Source organism: Harmonia axyridis, chromosome 5, assembly GCF_914767665.1.
Source record: "Harmonia axyridis chromosome 5, icHarAxyr1.1, whole genome shotgun sequence".
Taxonomy (NCBI): domain Eukaryota; kingdom Metazoa; phylum Arthropoda; class Insecta; order Coleoptera; family Coccinellidae; genus Harmonia; species Harmonia axyridis.
This window is the reverse complement of record NC_059505.1, coordinates 21,444,570-21,455,252: the sequence shown is the minus strand read 5'-3', so window position 1 is coordinate 21,455,252 and position 10,683 is coordinate 21,444,570. Positions and strand designations below refer to the sequence as shown.

At 33.1% G+C, this 10,683-nt stretch overlaps 1 protein-coding gene across 6 annotated transcripts in view; it reads right to left on the bottom strand.

The window, feature by feature from the left end:
- LOC123680373 (multidrug resistance-associated protein 1) overlaps positions 1-10,683 on the bottom strand; it is a 140,672-nt gene that overhangs the window by 107,535 nt on the left and 22,454 nt on the right. For all 6 annotated transcript variants that reach the window (XM_045618251.1, XM_045618250.1, XM_045618248.1 and 3 more), the window contains exons 2-3: positions 10,018-10,238; positions 9,326-9,619 (exon numbers count right to left, since the gene is read on the bottom strand). In XM_045618251.1, the coding sequence (XP_045474207.1) occupies positions 9,326-9,619; positions 10,018-10,068 (345 nt within the window). In that variant the 5' untranslated portion in view covers positions 10,069-10,238. The remainder of the gene's footprint in view (positions 1-9,325; positions 9,620-10,017; positions 10,239-10,683) is intronic.

The window sequence follows — 10,683 nt, the reverse complement described above, 5'->3', positions numbered from 1 at the left end:
TTTTTGTTTGGGCAAATTTTACTGGGATTTTTTCTATCTGGTTTTTCCCAGATTTGCATCGGATTTGGTTAAGTCCTCCTGAACATTCACAGGGACATTGATGTTGACGAGGACGCTGTGATTACTAGGTTTTCGAAGGGTTCAAAGACCAAATTAGATTTTGTGTTGTAGTTGTCTTCTTTTTTTTCATATTAAACAATCGATATACTATTCAATTTTTATATTAATTTCCACATGAATGGTCAAAACCCTGATAAGTAAATAAATATATTATAATACACAGGCGTACAACTTTACTTCCGCCGTTGTTTTCCGACATTCGAGGCTTTATTGTGAAAAACTGGTTATACATTTATTACTCTAACTATTGCCCATCGCTGGCCACTACTATTTCCCATTTTTCGGGCAGCGTACGAATTCCGCGTTGAAAAAACTGGTCATCTTTTGAAACGATCCACGATTCGATCCAATTTTTTACGTCTTCATAAGACCAGAAGTGCTGGTCAGCCAGGCCGTGTGCCATTGATCGAAACAAGTGATAGTCCAAGGGAACAACGTCTGGAAAATACGGCGGGTGGGGTAGGACTAAACCATTTCAATGTTTCCAAGTTTATCTTGACCACCGTCGACGTGGAAGCATGGTCGGGATATCCTCATGATTTTTTACGCTTGGGATTATCGTAATGAACCTATTTTCTGTATACAGTCACAATGCGATGCAGAAATCCCTTCCGTCTTTGCCTCACAAGCAGCAAACAAACTCCGATAAAAATCTTTCGGCTTCAACTCGTACGGGACCCAATTTTCTTGTTTCTGAATAATTTCCATGATTTTCAGGAGTTTTGAAATGGCTTGTTTCGTCACTCCAAATGATCCTGTCAATTCTTGTTACGTTTGACAGGAGCCTTGATCAAGGAATGCCTCCATTTCTGCATCTTTGAAAACCTTCTCTCTTCCACCGCCATGCTGGTCTTCGACGTCAAAATCACCGTTCTTGAAGCGTTCTGGCGGACAATCAATGGTCAAAAATAAGCTAAGTCACTTATCTCATTACTCGACGAATTGGACCAAAAAAGTTCTCTCACTCACAAGCAGGAACTGAGGAAACTGACGGGCGCGCTCACGGAACCGAACATGTCAAAAACATGGGAAAAGCGTCTGAGGACACTTTTCGAGACAACCAAACTTGCTATGCGAATGTGAAGCTGTTCACCGGAAAAGGCTCAACATCTTGGCTTTTGGTTTCTACAGTCAGAACAAGTAATGAATGTAGCCCCCAGAAAGGTGATAAAGTTCATTGAGATACTATGGACTGGATGGTAAACAGCACCGGGATGCACAATAGATCTTTGGGGAATCGATAATACAAAATAAAGGATTATCAATTTCGGAAATTTATCATATGGGATAGTAACCAGTATCAGTGAAAAAAGTTAAAAAATGTTCAAGGCCACTATGATATTACAATCATCTATAAAGACCTATGAAGACTCTTCGCATGTGATTATTTCAGGATTTTTTGTTTTCAATGACTATTTCAATATGCCAGAAAAAGGATCATATATCTGTAAATCAACAGTAAGTATGTTATGGATGTTTCTTTCATTATAAGACGTCTCAAGAGCACCAAAACAGTTTCTACAAAACAGAGCAGCATCAGATTATAAATGAAGTTGAAAGTTAAACTTACACCTAGGTTCAATATTCAATCTTAAATTGATGAGATGTATAAATAACACAACAATCTATTGCAAATTTGTCTATTGTTTTCAATCTCAGTATGCAGTAACTATAAAAAATTCATTAGCTGGGCTAATCCGAAGGTATATCACCGAAAGATTAGCTTCTTCTCAACGTTTAGTCAACCATACCACTTTTTAAGTAATTATTAACCTCGTTATTAACCCAACTATTCGCGTTTGTGTCCTCATCTCAAAACTATTACTTTTGTCTTTACAGCCTTATTTCTAATGGCAGCAGATATGAGAGGTATTATTATTTTAAAACATATGTTACATTCACCCTAATATATTAACGAAATCAGCTTTTTGATACTGTTTGTTTTATATGTGAATTCATTGTTGAAATTGGATATAGGTGGATTGACTGTATCATATGCAGGTGACACCATTTTAGTGATTTCTGGAGACTAATGGGAAAGTGTGAAAGAACTTTACAGTTGAAGGTTAAAGAGTATTAAATTATAGCTTCAAAATTATAAATTGACATTGAACTAATCAAAGACGAAATATATGGATTTCTCCCTCAGTAATGCAAATAGATCAATGAACAGTTCAATTAGTGTGGACAATTAAAATACAGGTTGTCCCGGGAAGAATGCGACAAACGGAAACCATGAATGAAGAGGTTTTAATCGCCTGAGTGCTATCGTTTGGGATATACAGGGTGATGTTCATCTCATGAGTGAAATTTTACAGTTCGATAGCTCTTCAACTGATAGACCGAAAAATTTAAAATTTTAAAGTTTTGCCACCCTTTGATATCGCTTTCCTTCAATATCTCTGAAATCAAATAAATCAGCTCCGGACTAGGAAAATTTCAGACATTTTCTATTTTCGTGAATATTGGATCACCCTGTACTGAACATAATGATTTTTTTTCGTTTTCGTAACGACAAAGAATTAATTAATAATGAAAATTCTAAATCTCCGTTTGGCACGGTCATACAGGGTGATCGATAAACATTTCCTTAATAGTGAAATTTTTTGAGTTCAATAACACTTCAATTGATCCACCGAATAATTTCAATTTTTGAAGTTTTGTCACTCTTTACTATCGCCTTCCTTCAATATTTCTGAAATTAATAATAAATTAAATAAATAAATTAATTAATAATAAATCATATCCGGACTAGAAAAATTTCAGACTTTTTCTATTTTCGTGAATATTGGATCTCTCTGTACGTTGATATCATGATTTTTTTGTTTTTTATAACCACAAAGAATTATTTAGGAGAACTTCTAATCAACAAACTGGATAAAGAATAGGACAAAAACAGCAAATAAATTGAAAATATTTGAAAAACTTGAAAACAATGAATCAAAAACAAAATAAATAAAATAGTTTCAGTTCAGCAGGAAAAGTTCGAAATGGTATCCCTCCATTTCAATACATTTTTGAGCACGTTGTTAGTTGTTTCACAAATTTCGCCATCGTATTCGGATGAGATTTGATAATATCGCAAAAATCAATAATTCTTCGTAGCAGTTGCCCCTACTGTTAGTTTGTAGACCTCCACATAGACCTCCTTAGACGGCCTGCAAAGCCATGTACTTCAGAGATAAATAAAAATGGCGCACGACGATGACGTTAGTGAAGACGATGCTACTAAAAATTGCAAAGAATTAGAGTTTAAATGCTTTCAGTGCAAGAAAAAAGTAGTAGATTCAATAAAGTGCTACAAATGCTGTGAAATTTTTCACCCCAAATGTATGGAACAATCCGCAAACCAGAAATCAACGATGTGCAAGCACGAAGAGGGTAATATCGAAAAACTTGCCAGAGAATTAAGAGAAATCCAGGGTAGAAACAACTTGATCAACATGGAAGTGTCATACTCAAAAGAATTACTCAAAGAAAGCCAAGAAAAGAATAAAACATTAATGGATAATAATGCTCTACTACTAGAAAATATCAAAACACAAAGTGAAAAAACCAACACAAAAAAACGAGAAAAAAGAGATAAGGAAAGTAAACAACGCGAATCAAGAAAACACAACTGAAAGTAAACAAAACAGTAACAGTAAATCTACACCTACCTATGCTGAAATGACAACTGAACTACCGCAGATGACAAGTAAAGTCAGAAGTGACAAGCAAAAAGAATCAAATGTAAACAAACAGAGCGTCAAAAACAACAGTAGCGAAAATTCTGCATCTAATAAAACAGGCCAAAAAGCGGAGGAATGGCTCACAATAAGTTACAAAAATCGAAGTAATAACAAGAACAATTTGATATGCACAGGAAACAAAAAAATAGAAAGCTCAACTATAAAAGGGGCAACCAAAAAGAAATGGATTTACGTCGGAAAAATACAGGGAAAGGACATAACAGAACAAAACATAAAAGATTACCTACAGGAGACCCACAAAATGGATGGAATGGGGGTGAAAAAACTAAATACCAAAGGCAAAAATTCTGCATTTAGTGTAGGCGTTCCCACAGAACAAGCATTCAAATCATTATGCTGTGCAGAAATGTGTCCAGAGGGTGTACTCATAATGGAATTTTCATTCCGAAATTTATTTCGAAAATCAGAGCAGTGAAAAAAATGAAAACACCCAAACAAAGAAGAGGAGACATGGTTATTATTACACAGTGGCACACATAAACATCCAATCACTGAGTACGTCAACAAATAGCCTAGAGCACTTCACCAAAGAAACTAACACAGATTTTCTGGCATTAACCGAACATTGGATGTCGCAGAAACAACTTATAGCTCATAACCTCAGGGAAAACAAACTTATTACAAGTTTTAGCAGAGAGCTAAACAGACATGGAGGTTGTGCAATCTTTGTTAGAAATAATCTATCAGACAAATGTAAAATGCGACAAGATTTGAATAATCATACTGTACCTTATGTCTTAGAGTGTTCAGCACTGGAATTTGAAGGACAAAACAATACAAGACTGGTTCTTGTATGTATATATCGACCAAACACATATCCAGACAAAATTGACATCTTCTTTGAGAAACTTACATCAATATTGGAGAAACTAAGTACCGAAAAAAACAAAAAATTTATAATTACAGGCGATCTCAACATAAATGTGCTTAATGAAGAAAATAGGAACACTCAGATACTGCAGTCTATTTTGGACACATATAAACTGAAACTGCTAATCAAAGAGCCAACAAGAATAACACCCAGTTCAGAAACATGTATTGACAACATCTGTACAAATATTGAAGATGGCACGACTTCCATCATACAACCACATGTATCAGATCACCTCGTCCAATGCTTTACGTTTAAATTGGATAAAACCCCAAATTATTGTTATAGAAAGATGTTTAGTTAAGTTTGCAACCAACCATACAGCTATGTAAATGATGTGTAATCGTTCTTTCTATGATCATGCGCATTGTACAGCAGCATGATAGTCGAGCATGTGAATGTTCTAATATATAGATATCGATGTATGGTGGCTGACGAATAAAAGAGTTACGTTGTCTACAGATTATTCATTTCCTACACTTTTATTATACAGAGTATAAAAATTACAACAGCTAAATTACAACAATTATATTAGACCAAAAATAATACAAACCCGAAAATATAACAAAGAAGCGGTGAGCAAATTTAACCAAGAACTTTTAGCGATAGATTGGACCAATATTTATCAAACGAAAAAAGTGAATGATATGTGGAACCTCTTCCTCTCCACATACCACAGCCTATTTGAAATATCATTTCCCTACAAAACTACAAAAATAAATCCAAGACCAGGTATTCCGTTCAATAAAGATCCAGAAATTCAACATATCAAACAACAACTAGATATTCTATTCATTGCTTTAAGTAAGAGGCCAGAACTGATAGAGGATTATAAGAAACTCAAGAAAACATATGACAGAGCAATCAGGGAATTTAAACAAAACTACTATTCTAAAAAAATAAAATCATCAAACAATAAAACAAAAACAACATGGCAAATCATTAATAGTTTGAAAGGTAGTTCCAGTAAAGAAACTACACCAACTGTTCCAACTGGCAATCCCCAAAATATTGTAGATAGGTTCAATCATTATTATGTCAATATGGCCCCCAATCTGAGTAGAAATCTCCCTAAAGTTGAAGATTACACAAAAATCCAGAGAAACGAAAAGTCAATGTTTGTTTTCCCAGTCACATCTGAAGAAATAATAAAAACAGTGATGTCAATGTAAAACAACTCGTCAAGAGGATATGATGAAATTCCCATGGGCATAATAAAAAAATCCATCAAACCGATCGCAGATACACTTGCTCACATGATTTACAGATCACTCACAGAAGGAATATTTCCAGAACTCTTGAAGATGGCATTGGTGAAACCAATTTACAAAAATGGCTGCATCGAACAATTAGAAAACTACCGTCCAATAAATATGTTAACATCATGGTCTAAAATATTCGAGAAAATACTGGCAAATCGCCTAATATCCTTCTTCAAGAAAACTAAAGTGCTATCCGCTCATCAACATGGATTTATAAATGGGAAAAGTACAGAAACTGCAATATACGAACTACTGCAACAAATCATAGAGGCAATTGATGATGGACAAATTCCTCTGGCATTGTTCCTGGACTTAACAAAGGCGTTTGACTGTGTTGACCACACAATACTACTAGGGAAATTAGAACTATATGGCATCAGAGACAACCAACTGAAATTATTACAAAGTTACCTAGAGAATAGAACACAAAAGGTCACAATAACGATCAATGATTTAACATATATGTCCTCAGAAGAAGAAGTCACGATGGGAGTTATACAAGGAAGTATCCTAGGACCTTTTCTCTTCATAGCCTATATCAATGACCTTCCAGCTGTACTGGTAACTATCCAAGAGATAATAAAAGATATCGTAAAGCAATGCAAAACCAACATAACAATTTATGCAGACGATACTAACATCCAAGCATCTGCAGAAAAGGTACATACAGTCACACAAAATGCTGATATCATCTTTGGCCAAATCGATAACTGGTGTACAAGAAATGGACTTATTTTGAACACAAAGAAAACAGAATGCACATTTTTCCACACAGAGAGAACAAAATACACCATTCCTGACAGCGTAACATTGAGTAACATAAAGACAGTACCAGCTGAAAAAGTCAAATTTCTAGGAATCTGGCTGGATAATAACATAAAATGGAAATTACATATAGAAAATTTGAATAAAAAATTGAATACAGTAATCTATACACTCAATGTTATGAAACATCATGTTCGAGAAAAGGAGTTGAAAATACTGTACTTTGCCAATTTTCAATCGCTTATATCTTATAGAATCATATTCTGGGGAAATAGCACACTACATAATAGAATATTCTTGACTCAAAAGCGGGCCATCAGAGCTATGTACCATATGAAATATCGAGATACATGCAGAGGTGTTTTTAAAAATGCAGGTATCCTAACTTTCACAGCAATTTATGTCCTTCGATGCTCACTATTCCTTCTCAAAAACCAGAAATTGTTTGAGAAATTCAAAAATCACAACACCTCTAGGAGAACATACCCATACATGTACCCTAGAAGACATTTATCTCTCACCCAAAGCAGCACAGAATATATGTGCATGAAGATCTTCAACAACCTACCCAAGAACTTCCATGTTATAAGCAACATTGAAATATTCAAAAAAGAAATAATCAATTTCCTTCTTAAAAGTGAACCATATAGCCTAGATGAACATTTCCAAAATTGCAGACACATCTTATCAAGTTGAAATATCTTTCTTTCTTTTTTTTTGTGTTAAATTGCATTTGACCTGTCTTCTCTTCTTTGTATATTACAATGACTGTAGAGGAATCAATATATCATTATTATTCTGTAGCTATTGAAGAGTACTTATGCCAAATATCAACTTGGCTAATCATTTTCTACAAGGACATTCGTAGAAATTTCGAGAAATTCACAAGTGTAAGCTACTCCTTAGACGGCCTGCAAATCAAGGTGCTTTGGATATGTTATTCTGTGAAGGGTAACTATACCAAATATCAACTTGGCTAAACATTTTTCAATATTTCATTTGTGAAAATACTGGTATTTATTACTCGTCGTTTAATTGATCTGCATAATTCACGTTCATCTATAATATGTTTTTGTGCATTGAAATGTCATAAATACTTGATTGAAGTCGTTCAAGTGTACTCAAGAATCAAATTTTTGCGTTGCAGCCCAAACCACATCGTTTCGTTAGTTTTAATTTCTACCGACACTACTACCACTGGTTGTTTGGCTGCTGAAATTAATTCGGCTGCTGAAAAGTGGCTACCAAGTTCACGCCGGTAAATCTGATTCATAAATCCTATTTGTTAAGGAAAATTTTAGATAAAAAAAACACTTATACTAGTTTAAAGGCTCTACTTGAATCAATATTCAAGAGAAAATATTCTCTCGAATATTCCATAACATTACATAACCCCCACACCAAGGTTATGTAAACTCAATACTGTTCAAAAATACATATTAAAAATAATTTATAAAAAAAACCCTTTACAACTGATTTTTGATGAACAGGTATATAATGTACGATCGCTGTATGTTCTGGCAATTTGCTCTTTTATACATACTTGAACTGATTTGAAACCGTTTATAGACCATTCTTATGAAACAAGAACCAAAAATTACTTACAATTTATGATTCCAATTAATGAAAAATGCCTCAACTTAAGATACACGAATTATTTCGGTCCTAAACTATACAACTTGCTACTGATTGAAGTCAGAAGCTGCGCTAATTTGAGGCATTTTAAAATGTTACTTAAGAAAGAAATATATGTCAACAACTTGAGGTATCTTCTATGAGTTGTATTCGATGATGAGGGGATTTCACATGAAAAAAAATTCACTTGTTTTTTTCTTTGTTTTTTTGTGTGATAGATGTTGATGTAGAACATTTTCATTGATTTATACTGTATATACAGGTGTGACATACCAGGTGATCAACGGGAAAATATTTAGTTGTTATTTTTTTTTTATTGAAATATGCGCATAGACTCCTTGATCATTAGGCGTTTAGTTATCATTATTGATAAAATTGTAAAAAATTGATGAAAATTTCTATTGCATGAGTTGAAATTATTATTACTCTCGAATTACATATGCTATTATTTTATATTTTGGATTTGGTCTTTACTTGATGAAAAGTTTTTATAGATAAAATAAAACAAAGGAATTTCCACTATTATTTTAATAATGATAATAACTATTGTTTCGCCATTATTGTGGCTAATGTCAGTTGGAATGTAACCTAATAATACCACAGTGTTGACAAAACAATTGTTGGAAACATTGAAATATAAGTGGAAATTAATAATTTTCATTCAATTATAGATACAAAGATCTTAAATCAATCAGATTTCTTCAGCCACACATAATGAATAAGATCAATTATGAAAACCTAGTTTTGCTACTTTTTTTCATGAGAGTATTCAAAAATAAGGTTTTCTGCACACAATCATGGTTTAACGAAATAAGTATATCCACAACTATGATTTATGAACCTCAAATGTTATGTTATTTACATGATAAATAGTTCAACTCAGTATAAGGTAAATATAAAAATAATGTTTTAATACTCACAAAAGATAATATTCTTATTCCAGGTGTAAAAATATCCACATTGTAAAGTTCTTTATCAGAAGTCAAATTCACTATGAACTCGGCTGCAGATAACACACACAGAAATAAAGTCAATATGAATTTCGAAACGTTCAACCAGTTCCAAGGTATATCCTTGTTTTTACTATTTAAAATATAGGACACATCAAAAAATGATAAACCCCATAAAAATAAACATGGAATCCACACTAAAACTGTTCTTTCAAAACAAACGGTTAGATCCGGATCTGTAGTATTCCATGATAATGAGTTATCCTGAAAAAAATGTCATATAATTTCAATAAATTACACAATGATAGAAATTCAGTCATACCACATTATTCACATATTTATTGTGATCTTAATTCAATCATTATTATTGTTCTTTATTTTTATATTTCCAGTAATATCAAGAAAAATGATCCAATAGCAGTAGGTAAATAGTTTCATGAAAAGAATTGCAAGATCTACGCGAGATGATTTATGAAAATATGTATAAATTTACAATGACTACTGAAATGCAATAAAGGTTTTCAATAGTAAAAAACATATTCATGCATGATATACATTGGATCAATCCCAAAATTAATATTTTTATTTTGTGTATAATACTAAAATATAACCTAGAATTCTTTTTGACAGACATAAATAAGAAAATTGAAAATATTGCTTACCCAGAACTGTGAACCGCAAAATCTGTCAAGAATTGTTGAATTTAAGGACATTTTTACAGTCCAAATGCCTTTTCTTCCAGCACCAAGTTAAGCTCGCCCACTAGATGTAGGTGTAGGTGATAGATCAGTGGATTACATGAAGGCGCTCAACTCTTTAGTTAACGGAATACCGCTACGCGCAGGTCGCCAGATTTCATTCAATAACTGAAGTAGAATTCTACCTACAATTACAAAATATTAAATTAAATTGTTTTGTGATTTATTTTGCAAAATTTAAAGTATGTTTTCTTGTTGGAAAATTATATACAGTGGACTCTCGTTAACTCGAAACACCACGGGACCCAGATTTTTCGTCGAGTTACGAATTCGACAATCGACTTACAGAGGTAATGAGATAGGTATAGAGGTAAACCGAGACATAAACCAAACGGTATTTGGGGTTAAAGAGGTAAAGAATAGTGATAATTATTCCCTATAATGAGAGTAGATCGTACATATTTGATGAGTTTACTGAAAAATGAATCGACAATATAGAAAATTTCATAATGAAATAGATCAACGTGTCTTCGTGTTGACAAAAGCCAATTGACAAATTCTGAATATTTGAATAGTTTATCTGATGAAGGAGTCTGATTTAGACTCTAAAACGTCAAAAGAGTTAATTAA